The 16,835-nt window shown below is 39.6% G+C and overlaps 2 protein-coding genes and 4 non-coding genes across 6 annotated transcripts in view; 1 reads left to right on the top strand and 5 right to left on the bottom strand.

Annotated features, from left to right (window-relative positions):
- The window catches only part of LOC139939099 (long-chain fatty acid transport protein 2-like), a 61,948-nt gene that overhangs the window by 23,884 nt on the left and 21,229 nt on the right, over positions 1-16,835 (bottom strand). The window contains exons 2-4 of the mRNA XM_071934836.1: positions 16,412-16,616; positions 3,768-4,294; positions 3,008-3,250 (exon numbers count right to left, since the gene is read on the bottom strand). Of these exons, the coding sequence (XP_071790937.1) occupies positions 3,008-3,250; positions 3,768-4,248 (724 nt within the window). The 5' untranslated portion in view covers positions 4,249-4,294; positions 16,412-16,616. The remainder of the gene's footprint in view (positions 1-3,007; positions 3,251-3,767; positions 4,295-16,411; positions 16,617-16,835) is intronic.
- Trnar-ucu (transfer RNA arginine (anticodon UCU)) lies at positions 579-652 on the bottom strand. The gene has a single exon. It is a non-coding gene; the product is annotated as a tRNA-Arg (tRNA).
- Positions 1,706-1,779, bottom strand: Trnar-ucu (transfer RNA arginine (anticodon UCU)). The gene has a single exon. It is a non-coding gene; the product is annotated as a tRNA-Arg (tRNA).
- Positions 2,021-2,094, bottom strand: Trnar-ucu (transfer RNA arginine (anticodon UCU)). The gene has a single exon. It is a non-coding gene; the product is annotated as a tRNA-Arg (tRNA).
- On the bottom strand, positions 2,566-2,639 carry Trnar-ucu (transfer RNA arginine (anticodon UCU)). Its single transcript has one exon. It is a non-coding gene; the product is annotated as a tRNA-Arg (tRNA).
- Positions 6,128-10,222, top strand: LOC139938163 (uncharacterized). The gene is made up of 2 exons (XM_071933553.1): positions 6,128-6,225; positions 8,391-10,222. The coding sequence occupies exon 2, from the start codon at positions 8,411-8,413 to the stop codon at positions 10,220-10,222; it is 1,812 nt and encodes a 603-aa protein (XP_071789654.1). The 5' UTR covers positions 6,128-6,225; positions 8,391-8,410.

Here is a 16,835-nt window from a genome sequence, read left to right on the forward strand (position 1 = left end):
AAGTTTTAACATTTAACAATACAAGATTTAACCATAAAAATGATCTCTCGTTCATGTGGCAAACTAAAGCATCAAAAGCATCAAAGGTCAATAACTTAAGCTATTATGCGAGAAAAAAAACTTATCCCCGCCGGGATTCGAGCCCAGAACCTTTGACTTAGAAGTCCAACGCGCTAATCCGTTGCGCCACGGGGACTGACGAGTAAGTCTGGCAACCGAGGGATGGCCTCTGACGTAATTTTACTTTTTTTTATCAAGTACTTTTTGTTTCGTGGATACTTAACTTCCTTACTTGTTGCGCAAGAAGGGTTATCATATGACGGTAATTGAAAATAAAATAGAACTAGGATTTGAAAATTTGCATGTTGGAAACCAGAATATAGTAAGGGTAAAGTTTGCTGTAACACCATGTAATGATAACCTGAAAATGAGTTGGGGGAGGTTCAAACTCCCTAAAAATAGAACTAGTTAAAAAAAAAAAACTTGTTGTTCCAGATGTGTAGATGTAAACGAATGGGTTTCTGAAGTGAGCGTTGCGTAAAAAAACCTATACAAATTAAGACAAAATGTGAGAAGTCTATCCCCGCCGGGATTCGAACCCGAAACCTTTGAATTAGAAGTCCAACGCGCTAATCCGTTGCGCCACGAGGACTATACATAAATTTAAGTAAGTCCGGCAACAAATGAATGGTTTTGTGGATATTTTCTACGGTCCATATCAAAGTTATCAAAATTTTCAAGATGAAATATGGCAAGTTATCGTTGCGTAAAGAATGTAACTAAATTAAGCTAAAGAATTTTTTTTATCCCCGCCGGGATTCGATCCGTTGCGCGGCGAGGACTCATGCAGGATAAATATAGTAAGTTTGACAACCGAAGGATTGACTTTTCTTTATTTGAAAAGGTTTGTGTGGACAGCTTCTATACGGTCTATAAACATAACTTGTTAAAGGAACACGTTGCCTTGGATCGGTCGAGTTGGTCTTTGAAAAGCGTTTTTAACCGTTTGTTATAAGACTGATATGGTTAGAAAGATGTTGTAAAAGTAGGATACAATGATCTACACAAATATGCCTCAAAATTGCGTGGTTTTCGTTTTACCTCGTCGACTAACACGGTCGGCCATTTATGGGAGTCAAAAAGTTGACTCCCATAAATGGCCGACCGTGTTAATTCGCGACGTAAAATGAAAACCGTGCAATTTTGAGTGATACTTGTGTGGATCATTATATTCTACTTTTAAAACATCTTTCCAACCATATACATTTCATAACAAACGGTTTCAAACGCTTTTTTATAGACCAACTCGTCCGATCCAAGGCAACGTGTTCCTTTAAAATCATGTTTGTAACAGTTGGCAGAAACAGTTTGGCAGAAATGCAAATTTTAAAATTGTTCAGATCAAATACGGCAAAATGGCAAAGCAACTTTAATATGAAAGGATTAAATATGTAAAATTTCAAGATCAAATCATTACGAACGAATGAATCTGAGCGCGAAGGGAAACACTCTTACCGTTCACCGACAAGTTTAGATTAGACAAAGTTTCTCTAGTTGGACATTCAATTTAAATTTTAAACAAGTATGTTAATGATTTAATCATTAAATAATTGTCTCCTGTTCAAAAATGGCATGCGGCTATTAAATGAAGCATCGTTTTGTAACGAATTTAAATAAATCAAACTAATTATTCAATATAAAACTTTATCCCCGCCGGGATTCGAACCCGGAACCTTTGAATTAGAAGTCCAACGCGCTAATCCGTTGCGCCACGAGGACCCGTGCATTTGGTCAAATAAAACAGAACTAGGATTTGAAACTTTGCATGTTGGAAACCAGATACTATAGTAAGGGTAAAGTTTGCTTTAACACCATGTAATGATAACCTGTAAATGAGTTGGAGTGGTTCTGAAAAGAACTGTTGATTTCAAGCTCCCTAAAAGAAGAACTAGTTATAAAGACAACCTGTAAGCGTTGCGTAAAAAAACCTACACTAATTAAAAAAAAAATGTGAAAAGTCTATCCCTGCCGGGATTCGAACCCGGAACCTTTGAATTAGAAGTCCAACGCGCTAATCCGTTGCGCCACAGGGACTCCTGTATGCAAATAGTTAGTCTGGCAACTGAATGGTGGATATTTCTTTATTTCGATAATTTGTGTGGACAGTTTCTATACGGTCTATAAACATAAATCTTTAAAATCGTGTTTGTAACAATTTGGCAGAAATGCAAATTTAAAAATTTTCCAGAACAAATACGGCAAAGTGGCAAAGCAACTTTAATATGAATGCCTCGAAAAATCAAGTAAATATGTAAAATTTCAAGATCAAATCATTACGAACGAATGAATCTGAACGCGAAGGGAAACAACTCTTATCGTTCACCGACAAGTTTAGATTAGACAAAGTTTGCCTAGTTGGACATTCAAGTTAAATTTTAAACAAGTATGTTAGGATTTAATCATTAAAAAATGGTCTCCTGTTTAAAAATGGCATGCGGCTATTAAATGAAGCATCGTTGTGTAAAGAATTTAAATAAATTAAGCTAATTATGCAAGATAAAACTTTACCCCCGCCGGGATTCGAACCCGGAACCTTTGAATTAGAAGTCCAACGCGCTAATCCGTTGCGCCACGAGGACCCGTGCATTTAATCAAAATAAAATATAACTAGGATTTGAAACTTTGCATGTTTTAGACCAGATATGGGTAACGTTTGCTGTAACACCATCAAATGATAACCTCTAAATGTTCTAAAAAGAACTGTCGATTCCAAACTCCTTAAAAATAGAACTACTTATAAAAAACAACCTGTTGTTCCAGAGATGTAAACGAATGGGTTTCTGAAGTAAGCGTTGCGTAAAAAAACTACACTAATTAAGAAAAAAGCCTATCCCCGCCGGGATTCGAACCCTGAACCTTTGAAATAAAAGTCCAACGAGCTAATCCGTTGCGCCAAAGGACTCATGCATTATAGTAAAATAAAATTAAAATTAGTATAAAAACAAACCTGTTGTTCCAGAGGTGTAGATGTAAACAAATGGGTCTCTGAAGTGTTGTCCCTTACGGAGCTCCCTGGGGAGGTCAACATCGTAGTCTTTTCCGTTCAGGTCTAAGTTGTTCTGTAAGATACCATCGATGGATTGGGTTCCTTGAAGACGACTACCTCCCGAGGACTCCAAGGCCCAGATCCGAACCTGTTTCTTCTTCAACTCTCCTTTGATGTCGGCAACCGCTTCTCGTAAGCTGTCTCCTGGTGGTGAGATTTGGTGGGAGGAAAATTTGTATGGAGTTAGTGAAGATGTTAGGTATTTCCTTGGACGAACTTGGGAAATGTAACTGAAGAACGACTTCTGAAAATGCCATCTGAATCGGATTTTGACAAAATGTTTTCCACCATTATGTAATTTTTAAAAACACAATATAATGGGAAACGTTCAATCCCCAAAACTGCGTTACTTCAGAGGGAACCGTTTTTCACAATGTTTTTTTAATGTTAACTCTCCATTCCACGTTACGTTTTTATGTGTCATGCTATAACAATTGTTTTGAGTAATTACCAATAGTGTCCAGTGCATTTAAGTTGCAATCGTATGATGTGAGGTTTCTCAAGTTCAAAACAACTTTCCATTCATTTCAATTTGGTATCTTCATTTTTATTATAAGTATTAAGAAAAATCACGGTTAACAAACGGAAGCATCGGTTTATGGATGGACAAACTTTATAAAGTTAACGTGAAATTTAAACTTCATCAACAAAACTCGCCTACCTGGCCCAAAGACAAGAATTTTCGCTTGGCTCGCCTCAAAGCAGTGCAGCAAGCTAGTCGAACGAAGATTGAAGTTCAATAAGGCACATGTCACCCCGAGTTTAGCAAAGGCCAACAGAGTCCAAATAAACCTCGGTTCATTCTGAATGAGCACGGCCACTGTGTCCCCCTGTTTCATCCCGCAGTGCCGAGCGACGTACGCCAGGCGGTTTGCTTCGCGGTTCACCTCCCGGTAGGTGTACCGTACGTCCTGGTAGATTAGGAACGTCTTGTCCGGTGTGGTGCGGGCGTGTCTCTCGAAGTCGTCCACGATTGTGAGCGGGACGTCTCGCTTCGCGCACCGGCTGAGATGACGGGCCATCCGGGCTTTGTCGACGATGAAACACAAGTCGCTGTAGAGTCTTGGGTACAGGGCTTGTAGGATGAGGACGGCCCCGACTATAAGAAGGGAGATGGCTAGCGGGATGACGGCGTAGATCATGGTGGTGGTGAAACGTCGAGTGGACGTCCTCTTGTAGGTCTACCCTCTGAAGTTAAGAAGACAAAACAAGTTTGTTTTTAAGCTGAAGCAATGAGTGAAAGGGTTGAGCAATGAGTGAAAAAGTTTTAAAATGAACTTTTACTCGATCGGGGAAAACTGCATTTTGAACTAAAGAAGACAAAATCAGTTTGTTGGGAAAATAGTTGTCCTTGTGTTTAGGCTAAATACTACCTGCTGAGCAATGAGCGAAACAGTTCTAAAAATGAATTTTTACTAAATCGGGGGGAAAATGTATTGAAGAACCCTTTTGAACTTAAGAAGACAAAATACGTTTGTTAAAAAAGGTTGTTTTTAGACTAAATACCTAAGCAGTTCTAAAACGAACAAAGTTTGTTCAATATTTTACTCACAATCGGCAAAATAATGTATCGAAGAACACAAGACGAACACCTCCTAATATGAAGGACAAGATGAAATGAAATGACAAGTCCCTGGAATTCTAGAACTGATTTCCCGTTTTTACAGAGTCATCACCGCACATTATCCATGGGGTTTATAAATACACAAAACAACTAAACATAAGCTGGTTAAACACGTAATCGTCAAGGGGGTAAGAAAGTGCGGTGATCCACGGGTCGTTTGGAGTTCAACAGAAGCAGGCCCACTCAGCGTCTTGATGCAATGCTTCCTTACTACAAGATATGTAGATGAATTGCAAGGTGTCACCTATATCAAAGTCACGCGATAAGACAGCGAGAGGGCAGCAAGGCTGTCTCATGTCAAAGAAGGCTTCTTGCTCAGGACCCCCTCCCCCTCCCGACCCAAGTGACATCGTCTCCATTCGATGGGGTTCCTTTAAAGGCACTGGATACTATTGGTAATTACACGAAATAATTTTGAGCATAAAACCTTACTTGGTAACGAGCAATGGAGAGCTGTTGATAGTATAAGACATTGTAAGAAACGGCTCCCTCTGAAGTAACGTCGTTTCTCGAGAAAGTATAGTTATTTCTCACTAAAATATTTGAACTTGATTTCGAGACCTCAGAATTTGATTTTGAGGTCTCGAATAAAATAATCTGAAAGCACACAACTTCGTGTGACAAGGGTGTTTTTTCTTCCATTATTCTCTCGGAACTTCGGCGACCAATTGAGTTCACATTTCACAGGTTTGTTATTACGTGCATTTGTTGAGATACACCAAGTGAGAAGACTGGTCTTTAACAATTACCAAAGGTGTCCAGTGTCTTAAAGGAACATTGCAGAATGATTTTTGCTAATAAAACCATTGCTGGCAGTGTACAGCACTTTATGAAATCCACCATATTATACATCTTAAACTGACCGAATCTCTAGAAACCTGAGATCGATCGGCCATCTGCTGCATGTATCACGAGAAAAGAGTGAAAAACATAATAGTACACATATTTTTGCATGACACCGATTAAAACGCTCAATGAGCGAGAGACTCCAAACGGGAAATTAGTTGTATTAATTTCTCATCAAATATGACATTTCAGACAAAATATTTCAGAGGATGTTTTCTACTATTATCATTAGACCGTGTAAGTTTTATGTAAATCTGTGATCTTCAAGATTTGTTGTCTTACCAATTCTGTAATGTTCCTTTAATCGAAGATGGTTAGTCATCGGGCCTATTCGAGTTATAACAGACAACCGGTGTTTTATAATTGATTGGAATTTATGAAATCGGAAAAATTAAGATAAAATATTGTGACGCGAGGAGGAACTTGCTGATGGATGTTGAACAGACTGCTTTTAAATTTTAGGGTCATATATCAAAAATACAACATATTTCTATAAATCTTGCGGTTTTTAAATTGTTATTTATCAGGATGACGTCATAATGAGGGATCAATTAAATGGAACAATCGGGAACAATCGGAACAAAACGTCACAACTGGTTATACCTATTCGAAGAGGTCCCGAGGTGGTGACTCTCAGAGGACAATTATGGTGAGTTATAAAACAATTGTGGTGAACTAAAGAATAATTGTGGTGACTAAAAGACTTCAGGCCTGAAGTCTTGTAATATTTGAGACGTTAAAAACAAATTCTCAAAAACTACGCTACTTCAGAGGGAGCCGTTCCTCACAATAACTTATACTATTAACAGCTCGCCACCAAGTAAGTTTGTATGCTAACAATTATTTTGCGTAAACACCAAAAGCGTCCATTGCCTTTAACCAATTTAATTAGCAATTTACGCTCTCGTGTATAGCATGCTAAAAATAAACATCGAAGGAAGGATCTCGATGCGTGTTTCACCAATTGCATTAAGTTACCGGAACAAGACTTCGTAATGAGCAGGATTTGAGTATTGCTCCCCGGTCTTTTAGTCCCAAAACCACCCGTGCCTCTGACTCGTCGTGATGGCATGCAATTCTGGTTTTTTAATGTATTCGCGAGTTGTTCACAAATAGTTAGACAACCTATCTGTGTAAGTCATTAAAGGCTGGAAGCTGTCCTTTGCGATTTCGGATTTTCATATGAGCAGTCTCACAGAAGAAAAAAACTGCAATCATAAGTTTGTGGGTTCGAATCCCACATCAGCTAACCACTGATTACACAATGACTGATTCGAGTCTTGTCGTCTAGTTTACTAAATCACAGTTTCTTGATTTGTGCAATTCATAATCATAGAAACAAACCAATGTTCGTATGAGAGAGATTGGATGCCAATACGGCATGTCAAATACTCTCGAGGTGGAATAACTCCCTCAAAATGTTTCAGACTTACAACAGTCTTCGATGCAGTTAACATTTTTGCTGCTTTGCGAAATAAGGACATGCTTTAATGCATAATAAAGTTTGATCGAAATCGAGGAATTCTCATTTTGTTCTTTTTAATTGTTTGTTTTATTCAAGCTAGGACTCCATTGGTTTTGCACACTTAGTCTGCCCAATCCCCAGAAGAGTACACACGATTAAAATCTTCCACACAGAGAAAGGGTAAAGCATGCACTACGTATTTATTTAGAAGGTGAAATTGATAGATTGCCACAAAAAGCAATTTGTATGAAGGCCTACATGATAAAGTATACATGTGCCAGGGGTGGGGTGTTGTAAAATGAAAAGTTTGGTTAAACTTGTGTGTTGTTGTTGTAGGATAACCAAAGAGCAATAACCTGGTTCACCCCACGGCGCAGAGATCTTTACCAACCATACTGCATTCATCCATACATATAGGTGCGTTATAAACAACAATCATACAGCCCGAATAAAAAGGTAAATTTGCGTAACAAGTGCTATAAAGTCAAGGTCTACGAATTCACATGCATGGGTAATTTCAACGTCGTCTACAGTACATGTATGTGAATACATAGAACATGAAAGCAACCAGGAAAAGTAGCTGTCCCTTTTGAAGAAGATTAGGTAAGTTTGGATTGGATTGACTTCATTTGTTTTTTTGTTATTGAGCTATGAGTGTCTGGTACAGCTTGGTGAGACCCAGAAAATAAAACAAAGAACTTGTGTTTTCGGATTAACGGTGGGTTTCTGACTATACTTTATCTACAAACACTTTAGGCAGTGGACATTATTGGTAATTCCTCAAAATAATTGTTAGCATAAAAACTTACTTGGTAACAAGCAATGGAGAACTGTTGATAGTATAAAACATTGTGAGAACCGGCTCCCTATGAAGTAACGTAGTTTTCGAGAAAGAAGTAATTTTCCGCGAATTTGATTTCGAGACCTCAGAATTAGATTTTGAGGGCCCGAAATCAAGCATTTGAAAGCACACAACTTCGTGTGACAAGGGTGTTGTTCTTCCATCATTATCTCGCAACTTCGACGACCAATTGAGCTCAAATTTTCACAGGTTTTGTGTGCATATGATGAGTTAAACCAACTGAAAAGACTAGTCTTTGACATTTACCAATAGTGTCCAGTACCTTTAAAAGAAATAGTCTTTTGAATGGTTTTGCTATCGAAAATGAATCCACATAGGGTAAGTGAAGCGAATTGACAAAACGAAAAATGATCATGCTTTTGAGGAGTGTGGTGATTTGGCACGGCAGTCTAGCTGGGGGTCATAGGACAAAAACGACAGATGGACAATCAAATAATTATACCTCCTTCATTAATCCAAGTCTGTTTTTATTTTCTTCATCTGACAGACACAGCTTTTTATTTAAAAATGGCGGAACGGCTTCCACAAGGTGAAGAGTCAAAGGTCATGTGTCAGGCTTGTGATGAGGAAAACGCGGCAATTTCACGATGTTTGAGTTGTGAACATTACCTCTGTCTGCAGTGTCAGAAAGCACACCAACGTTTCTCTGCATTGAAGAATCATGAGATCAAAACTTTGGCTGAATTGCAAGAAGTTGATGAAACCCAAACTGAATCAACGATGAACATCTCCAGATGTGACATCCATCCCAATCAAGATTTCTGCCTCTACTGTATGACGTGTGAACAACTGATCTGCAAAGTATGTGCAAAACAGCACCGGGCACCAAAACACACAGTCGTTGATCTCAAGAGTGCTACTGAAAAAAGCATTAAAAACATTATAGATGGTGCTTCTCAGCTAGATAGAAGTTGTTATAATTTAACCAGTAGATTGGAGCCTTTGTTTTACAATCTTTGTATCATGATCAATGAAACAAAAAGGCATATTTCTGAAAAAGCAGACAAAGAAGTTATCAAGATAAGAATCATGGAGAAAAACCTTTTGCAAGAGGCTTCAGATGCAGGTAGTAGAAAGGGCAAAACATTAGCAAAACTTATGTTTGCAAAGGAGTCACTATCGTCAGTACAATATTCAAACACACCTTGCGAGAGTATGAAGATACTTAAGAACAGACAAAAACATCTTCAAGAGTACATCAACATAGATGCAGAAGAAGCTGTAGATTTGACGAACGATCTGTCCTTCCTGAGTTTCAAAGAAAGTGAAGGTGGGATGGAAGGTGAGATGGGGACACTTTTACTAAAAGAAACACGGTGGGAAATGTTGACAGCCGAAGTCGGTGGACAATTTAATGGGGCATTTTCCACAGACCGTTTAATTTTAATGGGTCAGGAAGATGCACTAAGAACGAAACCAAGAATGAAACCAGATGGAAACATTTTGCACACTTATAATCAGTCGTGGCTCAGGGGTTACTTAGAAAACCCCAACTCACTTGCTGTAAATAAAGATGACCATATCATTATCTTGGACGGTCCAACGGTCAAGACTTTTGGGTCAAACTGTCGGCTTCTTATTAGCCAGTTCACTCCAGATGAAGACTTTGAACCCACGTGTCTTGCAGTAGATGAGAACAATCTGATAGCAGTGGGTTATGAAGACAAGGAAACGGTTTCTCTACACAACCCTGATGGATCCCTCATCAGAACACGGTCTACTCCAGGGATTGATAAGTACATGGCCATGAGGAATCAGCGAATCATTTACACCAGTCGTATTGATCGTGCGCTTATATGTGTCCAGTGTTGCAGTCGAGACCTCCCCGTTCGAGACCGAGGGGGAAACCGAGCTCCCCCTCCCCATCCGACACCGATACACCGAGGGGGAGACCGAGCTCCCCCTCCCCATCCGACACCGATATACCGAGGGGGAGACCGAGCTCCCCCTCCCCATCTGACACCGATACACCGATGGGGAGACCGAGCTCCCCCTCCCCATCCGACACCGATACACCGAGGGGGAGACCGAGCTCCCCCTCCCCATCCGTCACCGATACACCGATGGGGAGACCGAGCTCCCCCTCCCCATCCGACACCGATACACCGAGGGGGAGACCGAGCTCCCCCTCCCCATCCGACACCGATACACCGATGGGGAGACCGAGCTCCCCCTCCCCATCCGACACCGATACACCGAGGGGGAGACCGAGCTCCCCCTCCCCATCCGACACCGAAACCAAGACCGATATCAGGGTATCCGACACCGAAACCAAGACAGAGACCTACATGTACCCCACGCAGACAAACAATTATGTAAAAACATAACACATTAAAGACACTTGACACTATTGGTAATTGTCAAAGACCAGTCTTCTCACTTGGTGTATCTCAACATATGCATAAAATAACAAACATGTGAAAATTTGAGCTTGATTGGTCGTCGGAGTTGCGAGATAACTATGAAAGAAAAAACACCCTTGTCACACGAAGTTGTGTGCTTTCAGATGCTTGATTTCGAGACCTCAAATTCTAAACTTGAGGTCTTGAAACCAAATTCGTGGAAAATTACTTCTTTGTCGAAAGCTACGTCACTTCAGAGGAGCCGTTTCTCACAATGTTTTATATTATAACACCCCTTGCAAGTATTCTGCCTGCTCATTGGTTTAGAGCGCGTCACATGACATGTCTTAGTTTTGCTAGACGACGGCCGTGTGATAGTGCGTCGGTTTGCCATGCGCTAGTCCGAAGACTAGCACACGGCGCCGTGCGCTAGTCCGACAGACTAGCACACGGCGTGCAGTACCCGGACGTCCGTTGCGTGTACGAGGATGCTAAATTAATAGTCTGTAACCATTTCGGATTGCACGACACATACATGCAACACAGTAAGTAAAAGTGTTTGCAATCTGTATTCGCGTCGCCCGTGGATTGTAGCATTCAGGTCTGTAACTTAATAATAATAGTACAGTATTTAGAACGGTTTGGGGTGTTATAAAACAAATATTGACTGCTTTTACTCGTGCATTAGTTAAAAACTATGACTCCCTCGGTGATCCCCGGAGCGTTCTATTTTCCCTCGGCTTCGCCTCGGGAAAATAGAACGCTCCGTGGATCACCTCGGGAGTCATAGTTTTAACCATAGCACTCGAAGCAGTCAATATTTGTATACTATCAACCTCTCCCCATTACTCGTGACCAAGTAGGCCTAAGGTTTTATGCTGATATTTATTTTGAGTAATTACCAATAGTGTCCACTGCCTTTAAGGGTGATATCAGCTTTTAAAAATACCGAGTATGCAAGCTAATTAAAATTGTAGTTCTGCTGTAAAGATTTAGAAAACACACAATCACATTTAGTTAAGTTTCCCCACAAAAATTCACACTTGGTCATTTCAAGGCATCATTTTAAACATCTTTATATTGGTTTACATATTTGACAAATCTTGCCGGCAGGAAGTCCAGGCTGTGACATCTCCCATTTGGGGAGACATACGCCTTTTGGGGGCAGTTATATTTTAAACTTTTATGCTGTTCCGGGCATCCTACTTTTGCTTAACTGAAATTGTTAATATATTTTTAATGTGTGTTCTGTACTTAATTGTGAATGTTTTTCCTAAATAAATATCACTATTTTTAATATTATTATCTCAATTTCTGAAAAGCAACAAAGCCCGCGTGCGGCACACTCACAGTTACTGAAAGTAGTCTGGTCCGTAATAGTCTAGACCAGATTTTAAAAATACCAACTTCGAGCGGCATTTTTGAGTAAAAGTTGGTAACATACCTGATTTAACTAATTTGGGGTGCTGAATCCGAAAATGACGGATACCAAGGCAAATTTGTAGTCCTTGTCCCTGAAAAATCAAATTTAAAACAATACAGAAAACCTAGCAGACGACGGACTTCTCACGTGAAAATTAGTCAGGTTCTGCTGTAGTTCCATGTAGATGCTGTCAGGGTACCATACATGGCAGGTACCCAGGAGTGCGTTTTGGTGACCCCAACCAAAAACTGTTTCGGTTTTTGGTCGTTGGTTCTGCTGTTCAGACTGAACGGTAACCGAGTTGTGAGCTCGGTTACCGTTTTGGTTATGACGTCAGAAACAGTTTTTGGTTGGGGTCGCCAAAACGCACTCCATGTATAGGTCAGGTATCCGTAACAAACTTTTGAGTGTACTGGATAGATCTGCTATAATTGCACTGCCAGATGGATCAATAGGTGCTCTCAATGTAATTTTGAAACTATTTGAGTTAGTGTTTTTTTCTAATAAAGAGATATTGAACATAATTTCTCTGTTGTTAAAAGCAGAAACCGTTGATCATTTTCTCTTATAATGTAGGCCTATCACTATACTTAAACACGTAGGCCTACCAGGTGAAGTCATACTCAACAATGAAACAGTAAATTGTATTGCATGTCAATTTTTCAGTGATCCCTGTTTTTGAACAGGTTAATTTTTAGTGTTCACACTCATGGCTTGAAATTAACTTACCAGTCAAAAAGAAATGATTTTAAAGGATTTTGAAGCAACTAATTTTTCGTTTACAATTCTCCCTCGTTTTAAAAAGTATGCTTCACAGTTTACGAATTAATCAAACTTTTGTAGGCTAACAATTTAAAAAATAAATTCCAGTATGTTTGTTTGCAGTATAACGCATATTAGTCGTGTTTATAAAAACACGGACAAGAAGACGATAATTCTTGTTTCTCACAAGAAGACGATAATTAGATTCAGAAACAAAGGACAACAAAATATGTATCCCCTCCATTGATAAAACAATCCACTCCTCTCTTTTCAGCTGGGTGTGAAGAACAAGGGAACAACAAATATATCTCTTTATCTATTATTACCGCTCAATCCACAAGTATAGACTACTATTTTATTTTTGTATGTCAGCTATGACTGATCTTGAGGCCTGGTTCTTGATAATTTACCTCGACTTCGTCTCGGTAAAATTATCAAGAACCAGGCGTCGTTGGGATTAAACCACCAGTTGAAAACCTCTGCACCACACATTGATTCCCTTAATACTTATGAACCGCCAGGGTTTGTTGTGAAGCGTGTCCCCTGTTCAAAACGTGTGTTGATCCTTCGTTTGTTTTGTAGGCCTATTGTCTTGCATTCTTGTAATTGATGTTTTTGTTTGCTGTTTTGTTTTATTTTATCTGCTTTCATGTTTTGGTAAAGATTCGCAAATCGGTCCTTAATAGATAAATAATTTTTATTTATGAACCGATTCAAATCAATTTAATTAAATTCTCAGAATGGTTGTGGAGGGAATCTTTTTCCTTGCGCAAAAACCAAGCTGACGTTTTAAAAATTAGAAAGAGTAAAAGCACTACACTATTTAACAAAACAAAAATAAAAATTATTATTTGTAGCTTTGTTTTGTCAAACTGTCTCTTCACTTCTTGTCCTTAGCTTTGCAAATAAAGTGTGAAATCACAATAACAAACGATGTATCCATGCATGTTTTCCGACTGCCTACTGTCTGCAGTCTCTATAAATGCAAAAGAGTGAAAAGGCACTCTTAAGAGCCACATGAGGGGATTCTTTTTCGAGTGGTATTCTACTCTTTTAGATTGAAGTTCACATCTCTTTGAGTGATTTTTCACTCTGTCTTGGAGTGAAAAACCCCTAAAAGACTGAAATAACCACCACTCTTTTTTAAAGAGTCATTTGAGGGACAACTCGAACTGTAAAGAGTGGTGTTTTTTCATTCTTTCACATTTAGAGAGATGGTGACCGTGTAAATATCACAGTGCTGGGGTATCGCAGGGTTAAAGGATAGAAAACAGGTTTTTGTTGTGAAACAAAAAAATACCATAAAATATTATAAGCTTCCTTTAATTTTGAAACCTCAAGCAACACGCACGCACCAACGTTGGAAATCACTCCCAATGTCGGAAATGTAAGACATTTCCTATGAGTCACCAGTCCCAAATCTTGCAAAGGTGTTGTTAACCATTAAAACAAACCAACATCAAACTCATCATTAGCATTTTAGTTTTGATGTAAAATGATGGATGACACACCTGTGCCCCCCCCCCCCCGCCACCACCTGCCGCTCACCGGCGCTTAGCAGCTTTGTGACCCATTAAAAGTTGCCCCACCAATCCCCATTCCCCTTTCCATCTGGATTAGAGCACGAGTGTGAGATTTGACTATTAATGTTCACTGCCAGCAAGAAACCGGAATATATATTTTTTCTGTACACCAAAAGTCCCACTGTCGTAGTGCTTTTCGAAGGGGGAATTTCTGTTTCCCAAATCTAATCAAAATGGCAATTCTTTACCCCATCACAGAACAAACAAATGCCGGAACTGGGAATTCTTGAAATTCGGAACTCGGAACTCTTTGCCTTCAACGGAAACTATATGCCGTTTGCGAAATAGCGACAACGGCTACGGCTACGGCTTGATCATCCCGTCAGCGAGCATTGAGGCTTAGGATGCTCATACAGAAACACCCTTGGCAACATCAACAGCCGTAGCCACAGTCACTACTTAGGACACTTCCTTTATATCCCGGAAAACAAAAACTTCTGCGTTCACACGTTCAACATGTTTCATTGTTGACCCAATAGCAGTGAAGTTAGCAGCGAATTTAACTAACTTTTGCGTTCACACGGTCAACATGTTTCATTGTTGACCCAATAGCAGTGAAGTTAGCAGCGAATTTAACTAACTTTTGCGATCACACGGTCAACATGTTTCACTGTTAGCCAATAGTAGTGAAGTTAGCAGCGAAGTTAGCTAACTTTCGCGTTCACGCGTTCAACATGTTTCGCTGTTTAGCCAATAGCAGCGAAGTTAGCAGAAAAGTTATCTAACTTTCGCGTTCACGCGTTCAACATGTTAGCCAATAGCAGCGAAGTTAGAAGTGAGGTTAGCTAACTTTAGCGTTCACACGGTCAACAGCAGCGAATAGCAGCGAAGTTCTTAGCAGTGAAGTTAGCTAACTTTTGCGTTTACACGGTCAACTTGTTCTACTGTTAGCCAGTAGCAGTGAAGTAAGCAGCGAATAAAGTAACTTTTACGTTTTGCGTTCACACGGTCAACATGTTTCGCTGTCACGTAAGATGCAGTGAAGTTAGCAGCGAAGTTAGCTACTCGTGTGATCGTTGTCCTCTAAAAGTTTAATTAAAGCGAATCAGGCCTACGTACAATTTAAGAAAAGCAAATACTTCCACTAGTTTCTCTTAAAAACAAAACCCAGAGAAGATGATTAAGTGATGACAGAAAGGAACATCCCTTGGCAGTGAATGTCTTTCCTGAACATGTCCGGGGGGCATGATGTGACTGTTATTGTATAGTCAATTAACTTCCGAAAATAACTTTGTATTTCGGGAGATGTGTAGGAAGGGCGCACTCTTATCTTGTTTTCGTTCGGTGGACATTTTTCTATGGTAACTAACTATAACGATGTTTTAAAGGCAGTGGACACTATTGGTAATTACTCAAAATAATTATTGGCATAAAACCTTTCTTGGTGACGAGTAATGGGGAGAGGTTGATGGTATAAAACATTGTGAGAAATGGCTCCCTCTGAAGTGCCATAGTTTTCGAGAAAGAATTTTCCACGAATTTGATTTTGAGACCTCAGATTTAGAACTTGAGGTCTCGAAATCAACCACCTAAACGCACACAACTTCGTGTGACAAGGGTTATTTTTCTTTCATTATTATCTCGCAAGTTCGATGACCGATTGAGCTCAAATTTTCACAGGTTTGTATGCATATGTTGAGATACACCAACTGTGAAGGCTAGTTTTTGACAATTACAAATAGTGTCCACTGCCTTTAAATGAACAGTGGTTGATTTGACAAAACTCTTCTTTGTTAGGACTAGTCCTATATATAGGCAATGCTAAGAGATTGGACTAGTTTTAAGTTAAGACCAGGGCCCAACTTCATAGAGGTGCTAAGCACGAAAATGTGCTTAGCATGAAATTTCTTCCTTGATAAAAACAGGATTACCAACCCATTTTCCATTTGTTACGTGTTGCTTGTTACTGGTATTCAGCTGTTGTTTGCTTATCTCGAAAATCACGTGGAAATTTGGTTGGAAATCCCGTTTTTATGAAGGCAAAACATTTCATGCTAAGCACATTTTTGTGCTTAGCAGCGCTATGAAATTGGGCCCAATTAATGGTCCTAACTTCAGATAAGAATAGCTCTTTGTGAAATAGGTCCCAGGTATGATGATGAAAGTATGTGAATGGCCCTATCTAGATTGTTCCAGATCGTGTTTAGGGCCCATTTCCTAGAGCTGGCTAAACAGAAAATGTTGCTTAAAATTTGTTCTGCTAACCAGTCACATGGCAATGGTATTATGGTAGGTAGCCTATGTCACCTAATTCTGGTAAGCACAATTTTTCTGTGCTTAGCCACTGTTTGTGCTCAAAAGGCTCTTCGCAATTTTCTCCAGGTACCAAGATCCCCGTTTAACAAAGAGACCGAAATTTCGTTTTGATATCAAGTCTGAAATCAAATAAATTAACTACCTTGGTTGCTGTTGCTGCTGCTGTTGCTGCTACTGCTGCTGCTGTTGTTGTTGCTGCTGTTGATGCTGTTTCTGCTGTTGCTGCTGCAGTGTTGTTGTTGTTGTTGTTGTTGTTGCTGTTGTTGTTGTTATAGCTCTCGTCTCCGATGCTGCTCTTTACAGGCCGAGATTAGAAAACAGTATTCAAAACTGTCAACTCCTTTTAACTAAAAGATCAAAAATATGTAATACAGGTGATTTAAAAAAAAATTATAACTAGCTTCTTCCTGACATCAATCCAACCCTTATGTTAGACTCCAAGAAGTATAAAACATTGATCGATGGTTCTGCCTTTGAGACCATCGCTTGCCGTCGCTATCAATCTTGAAGGAGTGATTTTTCGAGTGTACTACGCGGTCATGAACGCTAAGGAAGTGGAGAAAAAG

This window comes from Asterias amurensis, chromosome 6 (assembly GCF_032118995.1).
Source record: "Asterias amurensis chromosome 6, ASM3211899v1".
In the NCBI taxonomy this organism is placed as follows: Eukaryota; Metazoa; Echinodermata; class Asteroidea; order Forcipulatida; family Asteriidae; genus Asterias; species Asterias amurensis.

Bases quoted from the DNA above. Each gene is read 5' to 3' on its own strand.
- LOC139938163 (XM_071933553.1), top strand. From the start codon at position 8,411: ATGGCGGAACGGCTTCCACAAGGTGAAGAGTCAAAGGTCATGTGTCAG.